At 34.2% G+C, this 26,491-nt stretch overlaps 1 protein-coding gene across 4 annotated transcripts in view; it reads left to right on the top strand.

Moving 5' to 3' along the window:
- Positions 1 to 26,491, top strand: part of LOC126971331 (ATP-binding cassette subfamily C member 4-like) — a 41,997-nt gene that overhangs the window by 8,270 nt on the left and 7,236 nt on the right. Inside the window, exons 4-20 of one of the 4 annotated variants that reach the window (XM_050817570.1) lie at positions 1,619 to 1,844; positions 2,162 to 2,259; positions 4,019 to 4,216; positions 6,806 to 6,932; positions 7,398 to 7,541; positions 10,110 to 10,270; positions 12,175 to 12,339; positions 13,502 to 13,639; positions 13,718 to 13,885; positions 15,043 to 15,153; positions 15,223 to 15,467; positions 16,971 to 17,023; positions 17,626 to 17,835; positions 18,888 to 19,118; positions 20,695 to 20,801; positions 21,793 to 21,916; positions 23,940 to 24,113. In XM_050817570.1, the coding sequence (XP_050673527.1) occupies positions 1,619 to 1,844; positions 2,162 to 2,259; positions 4,019 to 4,216; positions 6,806 to 6,932; positions 7,398 to 7,541; positions 10,110 to 10,270; positions 12,175 to 12,339; positions 13,502 to 13,639; positions 13,718 to 13,885; positions 15,043 to 15,153; positions 15,223 to 15,467; positions 16,971 to 17,023; positions 17,626 to 17,835; positions 18,888 to 19,118; positions 20,695 to 20,801; positions 21,793 to 21,916; positions 23,940 to 24,113 (2,680 nt within the window). Of the gene's footprint in view, positions 1 to 1,618; positions 1,845 to 2,161; positions 2,260 to 4,018; positions 4,217 to 6,805; positions 6,933 to 7,397; positions 7,620 to 10,109; positions 10,271 to 12,174; positions 12,340 to 13,501; positions 13,640 to 13,717; positions 13,886 to 15,042; positions 15,154 to 15,222; positions 15,468 to 16,970; positions 17,024 to 17,625; positions 17,836 to 18,887; positions 19,119 to 20,694; positions 20,802 to 21,265; positions 21,917 to 23,939; positions 24,114 to 26,491 lie in introns of those variants that run through there. The other 3 variants (XM_050817571.1, XM_050817572.1, XM_050817573.1) reach the window with 3 other exon arrangements.

The following is a 26,491-nucleotide window of genomic DNA, read 5'->3' as shown; positions in this document are numbered from 1 at the left end:
AACTGGATAGCTTTTGCTTTCGGTTTGACACATAGTCAAAGTGAGCGATTCGAAAAAGGTTGCTACTTCCTTAGAGGAAAGTGAATCGTGTTGTTAATAAATTTTAAAAAATAGTGAAAACATATAGAAAAGGAAAATTGTATTGATGAAAGATGAGATGACTTTTTATGTACTTTATTGGACTTTTTTGTGAAAATACTAAAGACACCTGTATAGCCACTATAGCCTGTTTTCGCAAGAACGAATTTAAAAAAATGTACTCTGTGCTTCTGTCAAATCAAACATTAATGGAGGTGTGTTCATAACTCGTTATTTTTACGAAAACACCTGAGCAAACATTTAATTTGTAATTCAAAGAACTATATTTATTTATACTATCTACTATTATTTAATAAGTACAAAAAAGGGCTTAATGGTTTATAATTTAACGCCATAAAGCGCGATTTTAAAATGTAGTATTTTCTATGCAAAAAAACCGCTAAAATCATATCATTTAAGGTTTCGAAACGCAACGCATATGGTTCGAGTAAGAGAGACAAACTTATGTAACGACTGTAGAGCGTCATCTCTTTCTCACACCGCAAACCACAGACCTATTAATTTCGTTCATTCTTCATAAGCGGTCCAAACGCCATACAGTAAAAGGCACTTCACGGTACGAATTTAAGCGATTCAGTTTTGATACCTAAACTGAACTGCATCGGATCCGCATCGCTTATTAAAAGTTGATGGTAGGCCCTCAGATGTTTTGAATTCGTAAAAATAATGTTGATTCAATACATTGTAATTAAATTAATTATTTTGATAGACATTCTTGCTCATTCATCATAATATAATGAAAAAAAATAAAAAAACAAAGATTTGAGAAAACAGTGAAAACTATAATATCTAAGGCAATATGTAAAGATAGTTGGAAGTAAAACCAGTTAAAGAAAAGAAATTTTTATGACGCGCTATGTCAGATGTTAGATGGATACCATAGCTTCACCTTTGTCTGCTGTAAAGCAGTTCTTAGTATTTTATTATTCAATTCCTATTATGTTTCAGTACCTAGTGAAAATACTGGGCTAATGACATCTACTATCCTCTCTAGTATATATCTCTATAGTAACGACAATGAATATGTAATAATACAAGTAGTAACAAGCAGGACATTCAACTGATGAGAATTGATGCGCTCTACCCTTTACAATGCAGTACCGCTCAGGATTCTCGAAATACCTAAAAATTCTGAGGGGCACTACAACAGCGTTCGTCACCTTGAGATATAAGATGTTAAGTCTCATTTGCCCAGTAATTTCACTAGCTACAGCGACCTTCAGACCGAAACACAGTAATGTTTACACATTACTTGCTTCACGGCAGAAATAGGCACAGTTGTGGTACCCATAATCTAGACGGCTTCATGTACAAAGGAGCCTCCCACTCCTCCCACCAATTGTGATGCCGCTCGGAACTTTAGCTTTTTAATTTGTGAGCGACACGCATTAAAAAAAATTACTTTATCTGAGGATAGTTTCTCAAATGTGTTACAAAATAATTTTAGTAACAGCCCATGAACATGAAAAATTAAAAAATAATTCAAAAACAAATGCTTCTCTAATGAAATGTATTTCAGGTTTTGCGCATGAGTCAGCTTTCCCTGGGGGATGTGGCTGCAGGAAAACTAGTGAACCTGTTATCAAACGACGTCGCAAGATTTGATCTAGCATTTATGTTCTTGCATTATATATGGCTAGTACCCCTGCAGTTGGGTATTGTTATGTATTTCTTATACGATATTGGTGGTTATGCGCCATTCGTAGGCCTATTTGGGGTTATTTTGTTAATCCTTCCTATACAAGGTAGGCATTCTATAATCACCCTTCATTTGTTCAATTGTCTCATAATATATTTTTATATGCAATAAACTAATGCTATAAATAATTCTATGAATAACTCTGTATCTATCTTTATTCTTATCAACATAATATAAATTTAACATTCGAGCAAGGCTATCTTGGATATTTTAAGATACTTTTAATATAGGAAAACTTAAATACCCCTTTCAATTCTATGATACTTTTTATATTGTTTCCCTCTCGAAAAGAGAGAGAAAAAAAAAAGTTATTTTAAAGTAATTTTAAATTAAGTAAATATAACGTTGTTTACATATTTGCAGCTACACTTACCAAGTACACGGCGACAATAAGAAGGGTTGTAGCCGAACGGACAGATAGAAGAATAAAACTGATGAGTGAAATAATAAGTGGAATACAGGTGAAACTTCCAATAGTGTTTTAGATACTAAATTGTGAAAGTAGTATACCTTTAAAAAAGTATGTACGTACTTTACGCACGTGTTAGAACGGCTACGAGAAATAGAGTATAGAGGGTATGGAAATTACAGATAAAGCTAATATGAAAATCTAATAACCTTTATATTCAAGTAAAATACCATCGCCTTTATAAATATATTTATTAAGTCATGAAGCTACATCGGTTCGTAAAGGAGCTTTGACATGGGGAGAAGAACCGACAAGACTCTCCCAGCTCATCTTTTGAATATTACAAAATATACAGTATAATCTTTGTACAATATACATCAAACAAGTTGTTATTGACAAATTCATATAAAACATTATTTTATTTATTATATATACAGAACAACGTCTGTCGGGTCAGCTAGTAATGAATTATAATAAGTACTTAACTCTGAAGTGTCCGTTCAGTGCGGCAGCTACGGGCCAACTGTGTGTAAGCACCACTGCGCCGAACCAACAAAACCTTAGTAGGCTTAGGTTGGCAATTCTAGCTGCTTTATCGCTGATTGGCTGCTAAACAGCCAATCAGGAACATGCTCTTATTGGCTGTGTTGACTTTTAAATACAATTGAGCTACTTTTTAGTTTTAAGATGTCTAAGCATATTTTATATATATTTATTCAGAGTTATTTACCTCTTTATTATTATAAAATAATTATGTTAATGCTTAATAAGCTCAATAATCTATCACACGCAAGTAGTTATACTAATTTGTTGTAACAAAACAAAAATCATTAAGAAAATTATTGCTCATGCTTTTTTACGTTTGTAGAACAATATTGTTATGAAGAAGGTATTAAATACAAGTAATGAAAATACTTTTATACCGCATAATTTAGTCTGAAGTTAGAAACAAATAGTCTAGTTGGCCGACTTACGTCACGGTGTCGAATTAAGGTGTCGGTGTGCGCACGCATCGTAAAAATTCACTCTGATAATGTTTCTTTAAAGCACCAAAAGATGTATATCTTCAAAAATATATAGATTAGTCAGTTCTGTGTTACTATTTCTCCGCTAAACTAAAACATGTTTTGATTAAATTTCGTATGGAAAAATCTGAACATAGGAAATGCGACTTATCATCCATTGAGCGAGTTTCCGGGCAGTGAATTTACAAAGGCTATAAATACAATACAATTAGCGTGAAAGTGCAAACTGAGCTGGCTCAGCTTTTTTTTATCGAAATCGCGTGGACAAATTCATACCGATATTTATCGACCGTTTAGATATTACGTCTGATCGTTACATGTTGGTCCCCAAAAATATGTGAAATGAACATCAAATGTACTAGTGAACAGGGGCAATATCGGTTCTGGCTCTCGTCGTCCGCTGCCGCGGCACGATACACTGGGCTCGTGCGTTGTGATAACCAGTCTCAATTTGTTTTTGAGACCTACTAGGAAACAAGGGCCAATTTGGTTCTTTAATGACTAGGTTTTGTTCATTCTAATCTATTTACGTTAATTTTTTTATTGAGATAGATAAGGTATTGTAGAGTAATATGCATAAACAAAAGCTCATCTATTAGAGGCTGACTCGTGACTCAAATAGTGTAAAAAAGCCTTTGTGAATTCACTCCCAGGCAACCTGACGTTTAAAATCTATAGCCTGAAATTAATTTTTTATACGACTACAAGCAATAAATACATGTTTAATAATTAGTAAGAGTATTTTTATAACAATTTCTTATTGACTAAAATCATTAATTATTTCAGGTTATCAAAATGTACGCATGGGAAAAATCATTTCAAAAGATCGTAACAGCGGTCCGAAAACACGAGCTGTCAGCTATCAAAAAGTCGATGTTTGTCCGAAGTGTGTTTTTGGGCTTCATGATGTTTGCGGAGAGAACCACGGTGTTCTTTACTGCACTCACTATAATACTCAGTGGTGGTATCGTGGCCGCAACAGTGGTATGAAATTACAAATTATCTTATCTAAAATCTAAAAGAGAATATATTTGAACTTTATTTTTTTTAATGACAATAAGGGACGAGAGGAGTAGAACGCTCAGCTAATGGTAATTAATATGCTCTGCCCATTACAATGCAGTGCTGCTCAGAATTCTTGATAAGCCCAAAAATTCTGAGCGGCACTACAATTGCGCTCGTCACCCTGAGACATAAGGTGTCAAGTCTCATTTTCCCATTTCACTATTGCCAGCCCATTGGAGCCCATTTTCCATCGGTCTTCTTCTTCCGATACAATATCTCCCTAAGAGAAGTTGGCGATAATTTCTCTGTACGCTTCTCTATCTCAAGCCTTTCTTTTCAGTTCATCAGCTCTCTGAATTCCCCTCCATCCAGGATTCAATGTTGTCGTGCCATGTAATTTTCCAATGGCCTCTTTTTCATCTAGCCTCTTTTGACCTTAATGATCCCCCTGATTAAATCATATTTTTTGATTGTGTGCAAATGTTAGAATAATTTGCATGGTTTTTCCATCGGTACATCATAGGAACCTTCAATAGCCAGCATAAGGAGAAGTGATCACCTACTATTAGATGATACATACGCTCATATGTCTTTCTATTGTATTATACTAGATAAAATCTTAGCTGTAAATGGGTTTACCAAAACTATGTTGGGAAAGGTTGCGTAGTCATTCTGTGCAACAGTGACACTCTCGAGAAATTCAACGTTGATAAGACCTGTTATCTACATAAACTAATAATTACTATGTAATCACTTAGATGGCTTTGTTTTTGTTTTCAATTTACCTACGTTCCATTGTACATTTATGTAGCTTAAATGTTTTTTCTTTTATAAGAATACTATTATCTCAGTAAGTTAATATATAAGACACCTAACTACTTATGGCCGTTTTCAATAGCGTATCTCTAGTTATGGATATATTGCTGTCACCGTTTAGTGATAAGATCTTATCTATCCATACTTATGCCCAATGTAAATAAAGTCAAATGCTTTATGTCAATAGGTTTTGAAATGTAAGTAAGCGTAAAAGGATAGATTTTTACTACCTCTAGTAAGTTAAACTAAGGATAGATAGGTTATTGAAAACGGCCGTTAGTCAGTATAATGTCAAATAGTGTTATAATTTTTAAGGATGATAATGTAAGAAAAACACGCAGATTGAACACCAAGTTGATGCGCCGAGATATGATATATGAATCATAGATATATCTTCATTCGATTCACATCAGTTTTTGTGATATGATTGTATATATAACACGATAATGCAACTACGACAAATTACACTCAAAAATTTTTAGCAGCACTATACAGATTTTTTTTTTGTTTTGGTTAATTACGAAGTGCGCAAAATAGTGTTCAATAAACAAGCAAATGGTGCGAAAATAGTATATTGTGAAACTCGTGCACATACTATTTTGTACTACAAATGCGACGATTTATGTATTATTTCCGACTCCGTATTCGTTTTTAAGCTTTTGTAACTTAAATTAAGTACGTACTACAAAGCTGTGGAATGAGCAACCTTGTGCGGTGTTTCCGGGACGATACGACATGGGTACTTTCAAAAAAAGCGCGTACACCTTCCTTAAAGGCCGGCAACGCTCTTGTGGTTCCTCTGGTGTTGCAAAAGAATGTGAGCGGCGGTGATCACTTAACACCAGGTGACCCGTACGCTCGTTTGTCCTCCTATTCCATAAAAAAATAATTTTATTTATTGAATTGAATTGTCAGACGCGTCAACCTCAATTCAGTTTTGATATTTCTAAATTTGCGTTTGCCAAGTATAATTTGCGTGCGACTAGTAAACTTTTCGCACTTAAACAACGGTATCATTTACGAAAACGGCTTTATTTCAACCGAAACAGCGAGCGCCAACATACTACTTTTCCCACATGAGTAATACAAATTAATGTCATTCTACAGCGTTGAAAAACGTCCTTCACCGTAGCTACACCGTACCATAGATTATCCACAATTTAAGTTTGTAGATGGAATACTATAAATTCGTCAGATTGTAATATATGAGTCTAGCCTCATCTGCTTTACAGTTTTTTAGAGCAACAAAATTGAAAGATATTATCTTAAGCACATTAGAATTATCATCATAATTATTTTTATAATTAACGCAATTACACACCAATTATTTTTCCCAAAAATACCTAAATCTTGTACCAGACTTGTGTGCCGGGAAACAATAAATTTAATAAAATATATATAACATACATTCTTAACCATACATAAAAATCAATGATACAGAAGCGAACATTCTAACGACTTCTAGCTAGAGATGGTCATCAGTGATCTTGTCACTCAGTTGAGAGGTCGTTTATTTTATACACAAGGCTAGGCCTACAACTTACAAGGCGAAGCCTAGCATCTCAAGAGTCCAGACTCGCTTCATGTCATTACCCCCCGCGCCGCGTCTTCCGCCAAATCTATATATATAATAGGTATACCTATATAAAACTTTAGCCACTTTCTGTAATGAAAATCAGAAAAACACATATCAAAATGAAAACAGAGATATAATAATTACTAAACTAGTTGACGACACTGTTATATTTTCAGATCTACCCCATAAAACTATTCTTAAGCATCATTCAAACAAACCTGACGTTCATTTTGCCGCTAGCAATAGCAAGTATATCCGAGTTGAACGTATCATTGGAGCGACTAAAAAACGTTCTTATAATGGGTGAATATATTAAATTACAATTACTATAGTTATGTAATAGTTATTTATGCAGTTGTTGTGTAATAAGGGGTATTAAAACAAAAATGTGGATTATGATAATAGTATCACACGAGTGTTTTAATACCTAACTATCTACAGTTGCATACAAGACTTTATCTACACCCATAAGATGAATGCTCTATTAACATTCTGAAACAGTTCGCTTACTGCTAACATTAAAAAGCCAGCCCTAGTAACCATAATATCATCCGAAGGAGTGTTATTACGAAAACGGATGATGTAATGTTGTACTGAATTTCATTACAACACTCGTTTGGATGATGTAATGGTTATTAGGTGTGTACATTGGGTGTTTTAATGTTGGCAATAAGCTAATTGTTTTAGAATCTTTAATAGAGAATTTAAATCATGGGTGTAGATAATTCATCATTACTTAAGTAATACTTAAGCATTGTTATGTTGTAGATGAACGAGACGATCTTACTGTATTGCCAAAATCAGAAAACTCATCGGAAAAACGTTTAGCAGTATATTCGATTTCTAATAATATTCCTAAGCTGGGCGTTAACAACAATGACGTCAAAGAAAACGAAACAAGACTGTCGATATGTAAGTTTGTATATCAAATTAAGTATACCTAAGGGACAAATATTACCTTTAAGGCTTTCAAGATACAAGATAAAAGAGGTAAGTCCGCAGAAGCGTCCAAATGCAATTTATGTAGGTGCATTATAGCATATTATTTATTTGTGCTATTTATAAAATAACAATCAAAATTTATTGGATCAGGGGTAATTAACAGAAATCTTTAATTATCCAAATATTGTGATTTTTATTGAGTTTAAATTCCGCTATGTTTTGTCTTTAATCAATTCGACACGTCAAATTCGCCAAATTCTGGCACGAGACATATACTTAAAATATTTTCTTTCAATGTATTAGTAAATTACATTACAAGTCTACTAAAATCAACTTTAACTTCAATAATTGTTTTCTTTTAAAGTAGAACGGTATAAAAGGTCACGCAAAGGTCTACTTTGGTATTGTTTTGTATTTAATAATCATATTTATAAAAATCTGACCACAGTAAGAGAATCATAGCTGAGATAAAATAATTTTATCTACACCCATGCTTTAAATCCTCTATTAAAGATTCTGAAACAGCTTATTGCCAACATTACAACACCCAATGAATTTCATAACAACACTCCTATGTTTTTTTTTTATCCCTTCATGCGCAAAGAGTTTCAACAGACAGCCACATTCTTATTGCTCGATGCGTGGTATCTGTATGAATTTCAAAAAAAGAACATTTTAGTTTACGCGCGTTCCACACTACCAGAACTTCGCGCGCCGTAAAAAATAATAGTTTATTCGAATCCCCGCCATTTTTCTTCGATATTTTTATTGTTTTGTTTACAAAAAATGAGCGATTCATTTTAAACGCTGAAAAAGAACATTATATTCGAGTGAATTTTAATTATTGCATTATACAAAATGTAAATTACTGCTAAAATAAATAATTGTTTCATTAATACTTACTTTATTTGTATATAATCAGTAATGAATAATATTAGGTTACTACTAGGACTGGTGTTTTAATGTTAGCAGTAAGCTAACTGTTCCAGAATCTTTTAGAGGATTCATATTCTGGGTGTAGATAAAGTTTTGTATGCAACTGTTGATAATTAGGTCTTAAAACACTCATGTGATACTATTATCACATATAGATAAATCCACATTCGTGTTTTAATACCCCTTATTACACAACAGTTGCATAAATAACTATTTCACAACTGGAAGAGACCGAAAAGGTTCAGCTCAGTTGAAGGTCAAATTCCTAATATGCAAATATTGGGGTTGAAAAGGTTTTCAATAGTAGATCCTGTAGATGAAACTACAACCTGAAAGTTGAACAAAGACATAACAAGATTTATGAACTTTACGTCACTCGATCGGTTGGCCCAGTGGAAGAGCGATCGCACGGAACGTGAGAGGTCGCGGGTTCGAGTGCCGCTGCGTTCATGAATTCCGTTTTTAAATTTAATGTGTGTCATTAATCCCAGAAGTATGAGTTACCACTGTAAAGAAAAATAAATTGTTGAGTTGATGGTGTTAGGGATGAAAGATAAACCTATTAATTAAACTGAATTACATTTTCGCGGACGTGCGTCGCCTGGTCAGGATTCTTGAAAAACCCAAAAAATCTGAGCGGCACTACAAATGCGCTCGTCACCTTGAGACATAAGATGTTAAGTCTTATTTGCCCAGTAATTTCACTAGCTTCGGTGCCCTTCAGACCGAAACACAGTTATGCTAAACATTACTGCTTCGCGTCAGCAACAGGCGCCGTTGTGGTACCCATAATCTAGCCGGCATCCTGTGCAAAGGAGCCTCCCACTGGTATCCTACATAGAAAACTCCTGTGCAATTCAACAAACGTCTATAAACATAACGGTTTAATGACATTACAACAGATACAACACTAATAAAAAAATTCGTGGCTATAGTCACTGATAATGTAAATGAACGTAGTGAAACTGGTTACCATTTCAGATAAACTTGTCATTTGTGAATAATTGTTATATAAAGTCTCGTTGAACTGATGTACTTTGATGATATTTTAAATGCAGCTGTTTTTTAAACACAAGGGTTTAAAATGTTATTTTTATATTTAGCTTGATATGTTTCTTCTAATCGTGTACGGATTTACGGAAACTTTTAGAGACATTTTCAGCATCTATACATCGTCTGATTTACTTGAAAATTTGAACACATAGCAAGGACTGATATCAATATAATATTTTCATGACATTGGCTTTATATCCTAAACCGGAATCACCAGTCATTTCCTGTATAGCCGAGTGGTTAGCGATCCTACCTACTAAGCTAGAGGTCCCGGGTTCGAATCCCGGTAGGTGCAAGCATTTATATGATGAATATGGATGTTTGTTTCCGAGTCATGGATGTTTATATGTATTTATGTATGTATGTTTAAGTAAGTATATTGTATTAAATATATCGTTGTCTTGTAACCCATAACACAGGCTATATATGCTTAACTTGGGGCAAGATAATTTGTGTAAAAAGTGTGTCAATATTATTATTATTATTTCCGTGACCGTCATGAATAAACTGATTTTGATTGATTGATGATATTGGTTTGAACGTTTTCAGTGTCGGTTAATTCACAAGTAGGATTGGAATTGAACAATGTATGTGCCACATGGAGCAGGCCAAACGATGCCAATGACTTTCAGATGACCCTCAAGAATATATCACTTCGATTACGTAAAGGAAAACTTTGTGCTGTTATTGGGCCGGTCGGGTCGGGCAAAGTAAGTTTGACTTTATGATCACACTAGCTGACCCGGCAAACGTTGTTTTGCCATATAAATTTTATTGATCTTTTGCTTGCTAGTTGATTAGAGATGGCGCTAGTTGTATTCATTAGTAACAATCACACTTCTTTTATGTTTTGTATAATTCACACTATAGTTTTATAAATTATAGCCTATTTGTTATTCTGGTGTGTAAGCTATATTATTGTAAGGTTTCATCAAAATCCATTCAGTAATTTTTGCGTTAAAGAAGTGCAAAGATACATCCAGACATACAAACTTTCACATTTATAATATTAATAGGATAAAATAAACGCAGCCCAAGTTACTCCTTATTACATCAGCTACCTGCCAATAAAAGTCGCCGTATAAGCCGGAACAAACAGACAGACAGACCGACAGACAAAAATTGTGAAAAATGTTATTTTGGTGTACGAACCGTATATGTATTCATAATATAAATTTAGTAAAATACAGTTATTTCAATATTACAAACAGACACTCCAATTTTATTTAAATGTTAAGATAATTCACACAATATTTTTATAAATTATAGCCTATTTGTTATTCTGGTGTGTAAGCTATATTATTGTAAAGTTTCATCAAAATCCATTCAGTAGTTTTTGCGTTAAAGAAGTACAAACATACATCCAGACATACAAACTTTCACATTTATAATATTAGTAGGATTAGTAGAATAAATATTTCTTTTATATTTATGCAAACTTTTTTTTTCTTTTGAGATAAATCTTTACCCTTCCAAACAAGTTTTTAGACGGAGCCCCGCTAAGACACGCTATGTTACTGGTTCTGGTTACTACGTTATTAGTCACAAAATGATTATGCGTATGTATGTTATTCTTTTTTTTTATGGAAAAGGAGAACAAACGAGCGTACGGATCACCTGGTGTTAAGTGATCACCGCCGCACACATTCTCCTGCAACGTTTAATATATGATATTATGTTCTCTACGTATTATATTACTATGAGAGTAGAAATATTTTATTTATTGTATTTATAAACTAGCTGGCCCGGCAAACGTTGTTTTTCCATATTAATTATTTTTATAGTTAGACCGATTCTTGGACATTGCAACATTACTTTATTTTTCGAGAATAACGTAGCCTAAGTTACTCCTTATTCCCATTTCAGAGTAAGTCGGAACAAACAGACAGACAGACAAAAATTGTTAAAAAATTTATTTTGGTGTACCGTTATATATTCATATACATGTACGGTTAGAAACGGTTTTTTTAATAACACAAACAGGCACTCCAATTTTTTTTATAAAATGTATAGATAAAGTAAATCAAGTTTCTTTTACCAAGACAACGACAATGAATTAATTAACATAATTTTGTCACCCCTCAAAATTTTAATATTTTTATTTTTTATTTTCTTACGTAATACTAAATACTATATTGGAACATGTAGGTAACAATTAATTTTAGATATCACCTCATTTGCAGTTATTGATGTTCTTGTTCTCATTAAGTAAAGTACTTTTGAAATCTGCTAAGAAGTTCCTGATATCTTTTATATTTACGTAATAATATGGTTGTGATAACAGCCTGTAATTAAATGCATACTCATTTGGTTTTGAATCAATTGATAATAATTAAATTTCTCTTATTTCGAAGTCAATTTCAAATAAATTATATTCAAATAGGCTTAATAAATATTTCATTTGGTATGTTGAAAGCAGCATCCACAGAACAATAAAAAAAATGTATGCACGCAAGTTGTTAAACTTCTTTAGACTAAGAAAGCAAAAATCCTTAAAATTAATTATTGCTTCTGCTATTCTACGTTTGTAGAAAGAACAATATTGTAAAAATCTTGCCAAGATGATTTCATGACGCGCCTAAAAAAGTATAACTCCAATAATGCATTGTTACAGTCCACTCTTCTTCAAGTAATCCTACGAGAGCTGCCCGCGTGTAAAGGAACTTTATCGGTCAATGGTAGCTTATCTTACTCCTGCCAAGAGTCGTGGCTCTTTCCTGCCACGGTGCGGGAAAACATTATTTTCGGCCTTCCATATGATAAAGAAAAGTATAAAGAGGTAAAGTGAATTTTTGTGACAAATTTTGTAGTCTAAGAAACTGTTAATGCTTGCTATAGGTACTTAAGCTTTTAATCGTCTATTCAAGATTGATATTTCAATCTATTGTCCTAATCACTTGCGTGCCTTGCTTTTGACATGTCATGACATCTATGAGTATCTCTGTTGATCTGTTTTTTTCATTCATCTATACGCTTGCACCTACCGGGATTCGAACCCGGGACATCTAGCTTAGTGGTTAGCGATCCTACCTACTAAGCTAGAGGTCCCGGGTTCGAATCCCGGTAGGTGCAAGCATTTATATGATCAATATGGACGTTTGTTTCTGAGTCATGTTTAAATGTATTTATGTACGTTTAAGTAAGTATATTGTTTTAAATATATCATTGTCTTGTAACCCATAACACAGGCTATATATGCTTAACTTGGGGCAAGATAATTTGTGTAAAAAGTGTGCCAATATTATTATTATTATACGCTGACGAATTGGTATTTTTAGATTTGCTTGTGTATCAGATATTTGAATATTGAAGGTTAAGGGCAGATTAAATTCAATCTGGATTCACAGTAGAAACTAACGATGGAATATTACTTTTATACAGCGACCGTGAGTCACTTAATTTTCCATATTATGCAACGTATAAGGTCTACTTATACAACATACTACCTTTAACCCGCGACTTCTTCCGTGTTGAATAGCTACTTTGGACAATTTTTCAATTTTTTGGGAAACTTTTCAAATAATACACATACAAACTGCTGTTTCCGCTGCTGGCAGCGCTCTTCATATTATACAGCGCATATATCATTGCAGACAGTCTCCTTAATAATATTTTCCTGTGAACTTTAATCTCCTATTTCATCCCCATTTCAAGTGCCTAAATACAAAGTTTCATTGTTTTATCTTGGATATTGACTAATTTCCATACAAACTGCCATCCCCTATTTCAACGCCTCCATTTATTTTTATGCAACAAAAGGCTTAATGTTTTTTTTTTAAATAAACTTTCATTCACATTTATAATATTAGTAGGGAGTATCATAACATATTATACATACATAATTTTTTTTCCTATTAAATCTATTGAAAAGTATTTATTTTTATTTATTTATATCTCTTCATTCTTTATTGCTATAGATAAGTTATTTTTTTATTTTTAAGGTTTGCAGAGTGTGTTGTTTGCTACCAGATTTTAAGCAATTTCCGTACGATGATTTAACGCTAGTTGGAGAACGCGGTGTACAATTATCTGGAGGGCAAAGAGCCAGAATCAATTTGGCAAGAGCTGTATATAGAGAGGTCAGTTCCTCAATTTGCATTTATGAATTTCTAGAAAGTTCTAAACTGAATTATGTACTTGCGTGACTTGAATTGCAGGCCGATATATATCTATTGGATGATCCGCTTTCTGCAGTGGATGCAAATGTTGGAAGGCTGCTCTTTGAGGAGTGTATTATGGGATATCTCCGAGGGAAGACTTGCATACTTGTAACGCATCAGATACACTTCATAAAAGATGTCGATGTTATTGTAATTTTGAATGAGGTAAAGATAAGAAATAAATTAATATTTTTCACAATTTTAGTAATAGAAACTGTATGTTTTCACAATGGATATTCAACTGTTTCTAGAAGTTCATAATATATTTGTTAGGTTTATGTGCAACCACTTACAATACTGCACACAAATATGAAAAGTATAACTAAAAACTAGGAATTAAATGTATTGATTACTTACAAATAGATACAACATGCACAGGAATTATTAACTTTAGATATTATATAGAACAAGTTAAGAACTAAACAGTTTTTTTTTTAAATTAATAATGGAGTAGGTTACATAGTTATACATAGTTACATTAAATTACCAATTATAACATTATTAAAGATTACAAATGGGCAAATGGTCTTGTGGAATTTGGTTAAGGAATGAAAATATGTCAATATCAGCAACGGTATAAGAATAAGAATCTTCTATAAACGTGGGACTGGGAAATTGGTACCTAGTATTGTTCGAATAAGTAGAGGACAAAGCGGAGAAAGAAAGTAAATTGTAAATGATAATAATTATTATAATATCATAGTTATCGCGTCGGTGGCATAGCAGTTAGAATCGTTTACTATCACCCCGTAGCCTACGGTTCAATGCTCGCCAGTCAAGTTCGCGACGCTTATAAGGTCAGCAATGCTCCTGTGATTCTTCCTATATTGCAAGAGTAAGGGTAAAGAGATCACCTTCTACCATAAAAAAAAGGATGTACGTACGCACGTGTATGCACGCAAGAAGTTATACTTTGGCCTAACAAAGCAAAAATCCTTTAAATTATTTATTCCTCGTCCTATTCTACGTTTGTAGAAAGAACAATATTGTAAAAATCTTGAAACGATGGCTTTGACAATTAATCATTACATAAGCCTTTGCCTTTCTTAACAATAGACGAAGAAACCAAAACAAAAAAATAACGAATGTCGCAAACGTCAGAAAATTTTAGGTACCAACTTCACCCTGTTACGTTTGTGTTACAGTGATGCGCGCGCATCTTATAATTTCACTCTCATCATTTTTTCATAACGCGCCTAAAGAAGTATAACTTCAAAAAAGAAATATGATATGAGTATGAATTTACTAAATAAGTCCAGTATTTCTTAAAATATTTTTTTGCGGATTCTGGACACCTTATTTTTACTGGTGTTTATTTTAAGGGCTCTGTAGAAAATATTGGATCTTTCGACGATTTGATTAAATCAGAAAAAGAATTTGCCACGCTACTTTCATCTCTGGGTGATAAAGATGAGCAGGAAAGCAAGAATGATGTAAGTTCAAACAATATTGGAGTAAATAAATAATTAACTGAAGATTCTAAAATCTTTTATATATTTAAGGATGTCAAAGTGGTAAGAATTTTGCGCGGCACATCAAGAGCCTCTGTCAAAAGCGAAGATGCTTCAAAAATAGAGAAAGAACAAGTATTGGAAGCAGAGGAAAGAGAAAAAGGCAACTTGAAATGGGAAGTTGTATTCAAATATCTGAAAGCTGTGCAGTCGTGGGCTTGGGTCACGATGGCATTCAGCTTTATCTTACTAAATCAAGCCGGAGCTATATTTTGTGATTACTGGTTAAGTTTCTGGTGGGTACCAATACCATTAATTCTATTTCTACCAGAAACACGATGGTTTTGTATTCCGGATGGAATAAAGTCCTAGTTTTTGTTTACCCGTGTTACACAAATTCAATTTGAAAACAAAATTTATGAACGGGGGTCATGAACCCGTGACCTCTCGCGTTTCGTGCGAGCGATCTTCCACTGACCCAACTATTCGATTGACGTAAAGCTCATAAGTCTTGATGTCTTTGTTCAACTCACAGGTTGTGGCTTCATCCACAGGATCTACTTTACAATTGATAACCTGTTCAACCCCAATATTTGCATATTGGGAAATTGACTTAAGATGTCGCTCTTTCAAATCTAAACAATTTGTTTTCAAATTTAATTTGTGTGATCAATCCCAGATCACTTCTGGGTTATAGAATAATAATTTTCTTAAGAATCTCGAGACTAGACGATCGCGCTATCAAAATTTTCGTTAAATTTAAAGTTTTATATATTGTATTTTCTTTGTTTAACGCGAGTGTTACACATTTAATAAAATACGTTTTTATAGGATTAAAACGCTTGTCATTGTAACTGTGTTTTTATATTAGGTTTTTCTGTAAAAGTTACATTTCTATTATTATTTTATTTAACCCGATGTTACGTGATTTTCAGAGCACGTTTTCGAGGGGACACAGTCAAACACAGTCCCCCTGAAACCATTACACGCGTTATAATCCTTTGAAAAGTATTTTATTTAACTTATTTATATTTACATACATATTTATATTATATAATGATCGCAAATCTAAATACTGTAAATTAATAAAGATATTATTTATTTACAGTTAGTATGGATTGATGCATCTACTCTACTGTAGTAGCTTACATTTATATTTAATCTCCCTAAGATTAAGGATTGGTCTCGCTGCGCTCCAACTAGATACCGCAGGCGTAGTTGCAAAGTGCGTGAACTAACACTACACCCAAGTGGGTATACTTGAGCCAGTCTCGAACAATGTATGACGTTGACATGCCACAAGTTTTGTTAAATATTTTACTAATAATTTAAACTAAAACTTTGTAAAAATAATACTACAAGAAATAAGCAAGACACTGGGATCACATACCATCAGTAAGTAATTTGTATTTTATTAATTTCAATGTAAAATAACACGAAGCGTATGTTACAAAATTTGAAAGATGCCATTGAGTGTCAAGATGCCATGCTTGTGTGCGTGTGCATCAAATAGTTGCTGTAATAAAAAAGCTATTGTTCTTAGGTAGTGCGGTATCTAGTAGGAGTGCAGCGGAGACCAATACTTAATCTAATTAATCTTAATTATTTTCCTATTCTTAAATTACGCTTACACCGAAATGATTGTATAACTTGATTGTTACTTTGCACAGATTCTAACTAATATAACTTGTAAACTTGAGTTAGAGATAGTCTTGACAGTCAATTTTGCATGAGATTTTCTGGTGGAATCTAACTTAAATAACTTATTTAGGTTTTAACTCAATTTTAATATATTTTAGGACAAATGAAGTTGATAGATACGAACAGGAGTTACCAGCTGGTGAATCTCCAGGTAAGGACGAAAAAATAAATAAACACATTATAATTCAAATTGATTTATTGAAATATATTGCTGTTACATTTTATTTAGTTTATTTTATGCCGTTATCCAAGTTTTTTTTTTATATAAGAGGGGCAAGAGGCTCACGCGATGGGTAGAGGTGAGGCAACCACCCATGGACATCCACAACATCAGGTGTGTCAAGAAATGCGTTGCCGTTCTTTAAGGTGGGAGCATGTTTTTTTCTTGAAGGTCCCTAAGTCGTATCTGTTCGGGAAAACCACAGCCGGTAATTGACTCCACAAAGTGGCTGTGCGAGGCAAGAAATTTCTAACGTAACGCGCGGTTGTGGAATGCCAGACGTCTACGTGGTGCGGGTGGTACTTTGCACGTAATGTCCGGTGGTGGAATTCGGCCGCTGGTATCACCCCTCTGAGCACTCCCCGTGATAAAGGAGGTAGAAGATGCAGAGAGAACCCACATCTCTACGCAATGCTAAAGAAAAACGCAACAAAAAAGTAACAATGTTTTATTAATGAATTCATGGGGCAACGACGTTAAGACGATGAATATCTGCAGCATTGTTCCATTCAAATAAATTTTATTAATTCCAGATTCATCGCTGGATGTACAAATGGGCCCACTGACCACTGCACAGTATCTCATAGTGTTCGGAGCCACTATTGCTTACCTGATTGTTTTTACGAACGTTCGAATCACCGGCTTTGTGGTGATGGCCACGCGTGCTTCTCAAAACCTTCATAACAATATGTTCAAGAATTTAATCTCAGCTCTAATGCGGTTTTTTGATACCAACCCGTCAGGTAAGATATATCAGGCACTTATATTAGGGGTTTAAATATGATATTGCCGATTTGTACTGAAAATTTAACTTAGTTTTTTTTTTATTCAACAAATTTATTTAATCAAAATAATTATCATTATTATTACATTATTATACATTTTATACATTACATATTATATTATTATACACCAGCTGACCCAGCAAACGCTGTATTTCCATATAAAGTTATAAGAAAAATTTGTGGGTATGAGAAATAGATGACAACTTAAGTTTAAAACTTAAGATTTATCTAGTTAACTATTACTATAACTATAATATATTTAGTTAACAACTGTAGTTAATCTACTAACTATAGTTAGCTAAAATTAAGTTTATTTCTTATCTCCTGAGAAAGTTAGAAAGATATTATAAAGATTCTAAATAGTTATTCATTTTAAACAATTCTTTCAATTTGATTTCTGAACGATGGGGGACACATGAAAGGATAAACAAAATTGTTGTTTTTATTTAATTCCGAACGCTTTCATATTTATTCACCTATCAGACCTTCCCTGGACTTCCACAAATAATTCAAGACCGAAATTAGCCTAATTGGTCCAAGCGTTCTCGAGTTTTAGCGAGATTAACGAACAGCAATTTATTTTTATATATATAGATTGTAGCTATCTAATAGGAAGGTCATTTATGCATATGCGATAAGAACTGTGGTGATCTGGATTCAACAAGCTACGTAAAAGCATTTTGTACTGCCGAAAAATAAATATATTGAAATAAATTGTCTGAATCACGAAAAAAATTGGTAGTCTGTTGGAGCAAGGTCCAATACTCCAATAAGGTGGAGCAATACGCAGGGTAACGAATGGTTTCAAATTGCAGTTCAGTCTACGATCAACACCTATTTTTTTATCGCAATTTGAATTGATTTTTATTGAATTTTTTTTATTACTTTATATGGCTATACAACGTTTGCTGGGTCAGCTGGTTATACTATGAAAGTAACTAAAGTAAACTAGTCAGTATGTGAGTTAATTGTCTAATCTTTTTTAATCGCATGTAAATAATTAATTTCAGGTCGGGTCTTGAATAGATTCTCAAAAGACATGGGCTCCATGGATGAGCTATTACCCCGTAGCTTCCTAGAAATGATCCAGATGTACTTGTTTGCTCTTAGCGTCCTTCTTCTAAATGCTATCGCCTTGCCCTGGACATTGATACCGACCATCATATTGCTGATCATATTCTTCTTGCTATTCAGATGGTATTTGAAAGCCGCACAGGCTGTGAAGAGATTGGAGAATACGAGTACGTAGGCTTTTATTTTAAGAGTTTATTTAAATTCTGCTAGCACGATTCATATATGACATTAAGGGCCGAGAAGAGTGGTACGTTCAGCTGATAGTTATTGATACGCCCTGTGCATTACAATGTAGTGCCGCTCAGGATTATTGAAAAACAAAAAATCTGAGGTGCACTACAATAATTGCGCTCGTCACCTTGAAATATAAGATGTCAAGTCTCCTTTGCCCAGTACATTACTGCTTCATGGCAGAAATAGGCACCGTTGTGGTATCCACAATCTAGCCGGCATCTGGTGCAAAGGAGCCTCCCACTGCCTAAAACACTAACATCATCCTAATATTATTTTTATTGTTTTATATATGTAACAGGAGGACAAACGAGCGAACGGGTCACCTGGTGTTAAATGTTCACCGCCGCCCACATTCGCTTGCAACACCAAAGGAATCACAAGAGCGTTGTCGGCCTTTAAGGAAGGTGTACGCGCTTTTTTTGAAGGTACCCATGTGGTATCGTCCCGGATATACCGCAAAAGGAAGCTCATTCCACAGCTGTGTAGTACGTGGAAGAAAGCTCATTTTGAGGAAATTAGGATGTGTAAATGTGTGGCGTTTCTCCACAGAGGTGGCTGTTAATTAAGAATCTTCCACATACATCCAAATATTTGTGAAATGAAGTTGAAATTGTTTCCAGGACGATACGATATGAATGCAAAAAAGTGTGTGCTTTGTGTGTACTGCCTAAGAGGTACTACAAAGCTCCTGTAACTCCTCTGGTGTTTATATAAAAGGATGGTGATCATTTACTGACTTGTATGTCCGTTTCTCCTCCTAGTTAATTAAAAAAATATATACAATATCATCGAAGCCGACCGAAATTAATTTTTTATTTCAATACAATATATTATTTTTAAATTGAAACTCATTATAAAACCTCAAACTTTTTCGTCCAACTTTTGCATGGCGCATTACAGCCGTACAGAGTAGGCGTAAACTTGAATTAAAATTTTCAATTAAAGCTTTTTCAGGTTGGCCGAGGTTAAGCATTAAAGTTAAGGCACCAAATTTAAGATCTGGTTTCAGATAAGCGTGGGTTCGAACCCCACAAATGACAAAAGCTTTACTTTATAACTTTATTTTTTTACTTCTGAATAAGTAAAACATCTCGTTGACGTCTGGCATTCCACAACCGCGCGTTTTGCAAGAAATTTCTTGCCTCGCACAGCCACTTTGTCGAATCAATGACCGGCTGCAGTTATCCCGAACTTATACGACTTAGGGACCTTCAAGAAAAGGGCATACTCCCACCTTAAAGGCCGGTTATGCATCTCTTGACACCTGTTGTTGCGGATATCCATGGGTGGTTGACTCACCAATCCCCGTCCCGAGAGCTTTTTTTTTTGAAATAGAAATTTGATTTTTTTTTTCGATTACTATGCTGACATGAATATGTTATTTTGTAAAAAAAAAATTTCACTTGCATCATTGTTTCGAAAAATACGCAATTGCTTGTATCGTAGTATTGTTAAATAAATTAAACCTAATATTTCCGTCCAGTTAATTAAACCTCACATAAATTTCAGCCAAAAGTCCTGTATTTGGCATGATCAGCTCAACCATAACTGGCTTATCCACCATAAGAAGTTCCAATTCGCAAAATCGACTACTTAAAATGTTTAACGATGCACAGGTAAGTATACCCCTAAATATATTTATACCTATATCTAACTTTACTTGGTGTCTTTTTGTTATGGACATTGTCCACCGACAGATCTTGTTGTTTGATAGATAATTTTAATATTATAACAGTTTATCGATTAAAGTAAATTTTCTCGACAAAAGCAACAACCATTATTATCGTTTCACTAATACACAATGCGTTATTTGAAGAACAATACAGCTTGAAATAAATTAATTTGCAGTTAATGTATTATATTATCTCAAATTGGAAAAATATTTTAAATGGCACTAATCTAATTTACTTCTGGGTGATATTGTGCAAGCGCTTGCTATCTCTTACGTCTTCGTTACCTGGTATTACGATAAAAGGGATTAACACAAGTCTAAACCAAGCCTTTACAATTTTGGCATATATTTAAAAAATAGTACAGTTAAGTAATATTTTTTATATGCGTGCATATATAGTACTTACGGTACGCAGACGTGGTCTCTGACTATGGGCCTTATGAGAAAGATCATGGTCGCTTAGAGGGCAGTGGAGCGGGCTATGCTCGAAATTTCCCTGAGAGATCGAATCAGAAATGTGGAGATCCGTAGGAGAACCAAAGTCACCGACAAAGCCCAAATGATTGCGAAACTCAAGTGGCCAGATGGCCGTTGGGGCAGTTAAGTCCTCGAATGGCGACCACGTACCGAAAGACGCAGTGTAGGTAGGACCTCCATAAGATGAACCGACGATGTGATCAAGATCGCCGGTTCGACGGATTCGGACGAATACGTTGGAGGAGGGCAGCGCAGTACCAATCGTCGTGGAAATCTTTGGGGGAGGCCTTTGTCCAGGAGTGGACGGCTGATGATGATTATGATATATTTGTATTAGTTTTAAATGCTACAAAACATTTGAATGTGCAGGTCTTTTCAAATTATTGTGTTGAGATAATATAGAGAGTAACGCGATAGCTGTCTGTGTAATGGCGGTATTAGCAATGCATTTTTTTTAGGATTCAAACACAAGCGCTTTCTTCACTTTCATCGGGGGCTCGTCAGCCTTTGGTTTATATCTGGATGCAATATGTTTAGTATATCTAGCTGCTATTATTGCAGTTTTCCTGTTTATCGATTTAGGTAAGTTCAAAAAAATATCTTTTTCATACATGATTTGAAATTTTATGTCACGCATGCACTAATATATGATACTTAAGAACTGATGGGCAATTGTGAAAAGTACTTCTAGAAGAATCCTTTTATATCTCATTCATTTATACCATTTTTATTTTACAGGGATTGGCTAATAGACTCGGTTCAACAGTACGCATTAAAAGATTAGACAATTGACTGACATAGACACGGCTCGCCTTTTAAACTCTAAAAGGGGCAATGCGGCCGATACAAGAGCGATTGTGTTGCTGTAAAAAGAGTGATGCGCACTATTTTAAGCTTAGGTCTTTAACTGAGATCTATAGATAGTACTTAAAAGTTACTGAATTTAGTATGGTTTCTGACTGAATGCATCATTTAGAAGCCTAATTAGAAACGCTTTTAGAAAGGTGTAATCGGAATAAGTTACTGATTTCAATCGCTTGTAGCCCTTCGGGCGTGGAGGACGTATCTAAGTTGTGTTTTATGTTCCCGAATAATAGTAATAGACTAACAAGTTTCAGGGATAATTTTTGTTAGGGGTTGGGATATTACAGAACTGAATATGAAATCATGATATGAATTTCCTGTTGCAATAAATCTTAGTGTTAAGACCAATCTTTCTTTTGAAGTAAAACTATCTCGTAGAATAGTATCTTTGTTTTGAATAAATTAAAACAAACATAACATTGAATAATGTTTTAAACGATCTCGAATCTATTCGTAGATAATTTCTGAAGTCCGCTGGTTCTAAGATACACCCATAATGTCAATGTTAGCTCGTTTTCTGCGCAGTAATAAATATTCCTTCACCCATGTTCTTATTTTAGAGCCAAAGGCCAGGGCTAGGCAATGGCCAATTTTGTGGTGGCTGGAGTCATTCTCGTATTCGACACGTCCGATTTCGTCTTGCTTTAAGTCGTCACTGAATCAGTAACTTAATTTAGGACAGTCTGATCAGAAGCTTCAAATTTGTAAGTTGCTTCTGAATTTAGACGACTACATTTAGTGAAGTGTAATAAGCGCTTCGTGTAAATTCAGTAATATTAAAGAAATATTTATCGTGACGATTCAAAAGCTCTTAGATTAAGCCTAATTGAATAAAGTTTGTTTTAATTTCACTTTAAAATTCAATAAACAAAAAACCCGCGGACTTCTTCTCGGGTCTGAGGAATGTATTTTCGAATGGGTGGTAGATTCTGACATTTAATAAGTGGTTTGAAGTCCTACTTAGTGGTTAAAGAATGAATGAATTTGAATTTGTCAATTACAGTAATTCAATAACGACCTGCGTGCGTTAAGTGCTACTGTACCATTTTAATGTGTAGTAATACTTCTCTGTAGTTATACAACTCAAATTTCCAGGAATGTGCTCATAGAAGTCATTTGTGCAAAGAGCAGAAAAAGTTATTTACACTCAAATCAACGTCTCCAATCGAAAGACTTTTTTTTATGAAAATAAGGGACGAGACGAGCAGGACGTTCAGTTGATGGTAATTGTTACGCCCTGCCCATTACAATGCAGTGCCGCTCAGGATTCTTGAAATCCCCAGAAACTCTAAGCGATACAACAAATACAGTTACATTGCTACATTATGTCCAATTCTCTGTTCCTCTTGTCTTTCAATCAATCAATCTCTCCTCTTGTCTCTCAATCTTTTGGTGTGGCGATAACTGTGCTAAAATAAAGTTTGTTATAAATATACGCAATTTTAGAATGATATAATGACGAAAATATCTCAAAAATCTAGTATTCATCATTTAAAAATATCATTCTGTTTCAAAAGGTTACTTACTATAAATAATAAGAAGCTGAAAGAAAAAAACATTTTATATTGTAACCTAAACTGTGATATTTTTGTAATGAAATGTTAAGTAAATAAGTTTAAGTAATGTTTTACGAGCAAAATTTATATTTTTTTTTAACTGTGCCACAAGAGTTACTAAGGCTAGCAGTAAATTCTTTTTAAGTGCAAGGTTAGGCTATTATTAAATCAAATCTAATTCAAAGGTGAAGCAATCCCCGTTGGCAACGTTGGACTTGCTGTGAGCCAGTCCATGGCAATGACGATGGTGCTGCAGATGGCAGCTAGAATTACTGCAGATCTTTTGGCACAGATGACGTCAGTCGAGAGAGTTCTGGAGTACACCAATCTACCACCAGAAGAAAACATGGAAGATGGGCGTGAGTTGAAATAAATTTAAATCAAAAAAGGTTGCTGGTAGATGTAAATAAAAGAAATTTAGAAATTTTGGACTTGTTAAAAAATTCTGGCCAGGCTAATTACATATGAGTTGATCTATCGACCCCATTGTTCTTTTGTATTTATAATCGTCATGTGTGCGTCTCGAGCGATTTCGCGGTTAGAGCGGTCAACAGCTCTCAGGAAAAAAACCGTAGTGCGGACTAAACCTTTTCTTGATTGGGCCATTGTGTGCGTCAGTTAATCTTCTTACTCCGACCAACCCAAGCCGTCCCAGAAGGATAACCTTTTCAGACAGAATCTGTGCCCATTATTCGGCCACGCTCCTGCACTCTGTAAATAAGGCTTGACGCCATAAAAGAACGTCTTACTGCTTTTTCTTACGATAAACGAACAACAATAGATGTATCACGTAGATTAAGGCATAAAAGGCATTTATTTTCTCAAAACTGATTCCTTTAGAATTCATTTTGATGTCATTTCTAATATATTAGATACTACTACCGCTTCGGAAACAAATGGCGAGAAACTCTCCTAAGTCTTGCTGGAGCAATGACTATTTTTGAAGATATCTACCTATCTCCGCGTTTGGGAAAAGAGTTCAGATTGTATTTTTAGCGTGCTGTGGGCGCAGATGTACATATAATTTGTATATTGAATAGGATGGCAAACAAACTTGCATGCTGCCTGACGTAATGTAATCAGCGCCGTACATTCTCTCATGCAAACCAATTGGAATTTTTATTGCTGGAGCAGAGCTGGCATTTATATCACACTCCAGTGCCTGCAATGCGAGTAATTTGAGAGATTTTCTTGAAGTTTGAGCATTAGTGATAAATAAAAAGTACAAAATACTTCAACAATATCGGGAAGTGCTATTTGGCACACTACGCCCTGACAAAGTTCTGACTCCCATTTTTTTTATAAGATAGTTTATTTTGCATGGTCTTATAGCTTGTTTCAATAGTTTTCTTATATGTAATCTCTCATGTAATCCTTATTATAAGCAATTTATATAATACATGTAAAATAAATGCGCTAAAAAAACACTGAGCGCGCGCCAAAATGGCGCCGTTCTGTGGCATACCGCGGCGCCGGGGTCCTTGCCGATCACGGAAGGTTAAAAAGCCAAACACAAAACGACAAAGTTTGGTAGGCAAATCTACCATTTTAAGGAAAACGGAGAAGTATCTGAAATAGCTTAATTTATATCTATGAAGTAGGGTAAATGAATAAAATAAAATAACTGATTTATTTATAGGCAAAATACAAAACGTATTGTTTAAGGTGGTGCTTTGACACAAAACTATAAAATGTCAGGCATTTATTTCATTTATGGTTGAATTACAAAATTTAGGCACAGTTAGGTAGCACGTTGTTAAAATATATAGATGTATGTTCCTGCATGAATGGATTGTCGATAGTTAAGTTAGATATGTTAAGTCGCAAAGCTCTCTTATTACAAATAATACTATGGTAATTGGATCAAGATTACTAACTGATTATTTTTAATACTATTTCAATCTATGGAATGACGTATTGGTAGTTATGCAGATTCGGTAAGAGAAACGAGCGAAGATGTCAGTTGAAGGTAAGTGATCACCGCAGTAAAGTAAGAGCAATAAGTATCTTTTTTAAAGCAAACAAGAAGAAACCTGGAAACACTGCTCGAGCAAGTTAATTATACAGTTTGTACGTAAAGATAGAGAAAGTATTTGAAAAATTAAGTTTATTGAATTAATTAACGCTCTTTTGATTTTTGTGCTGACGGTCTCAATTTGTAAATCGAATACTACAGTTGTTGTGAAAGATGTCGAAATGATGGAAAAAAATATAGCGTGAGAGAAGGCGAGTGAAATAGAAGCGAGAAATTTCGCTAGTTTACGTTCGTCACGAACAACGTTATAACTTAATGGTAGAGTTAGACAACTTCGCACTGAGCCAGCGTGGTAAAAAGTGTGTGTGTGTACTTATGTATGCTAACGAAGCAAAAATCATTAAAACGATTTATTCCTCGTTCTATTCTACGTTTTTAGACAGAACAATTTTGAAAAAATCTTGCAAAGATGGCTTGACAATTAATTATTAAATAATGAATACGGCTGTATGGGCTTGAACCCTTTGCCTATCCTAATAATGGAATAAGAAAAAAAAAATAACGCAAACGTCAGAAAATTTTAGGAACCAACTTCAACCTGCTACTTTTGTGTTACAGTGATGCGCGCGCATCTTGAAATTTCACTCTCATAAATTTTTTATAACGCGCCTAAGGAAGTATAACTTTAAAAAAAACTATACACACAAAGGTCCTTAATTTACGGGCTGTCCTCACCCAAAATAGATAATAGACATCTTAAAA

This window comes from Leptidea sinapis, chromosome 23 (assembly GCF_905404315.1).
Source record: "Leptidea sinapis chromosome 23, ilLepSina1.1, whole genome shotgun sequence".
NCBI classification, from domain to species: Eukaryota; Metazoa; Arthropoda; class Insecta; order Lepidoptera; family Pieridae; genus Leptidea; species Leptidea sinapis.
The sequence above is the reverse complement of the archived record's forward strand: the minus strand, read 5'-3'. Positions and strand labels throughout refer to the sequence as shown.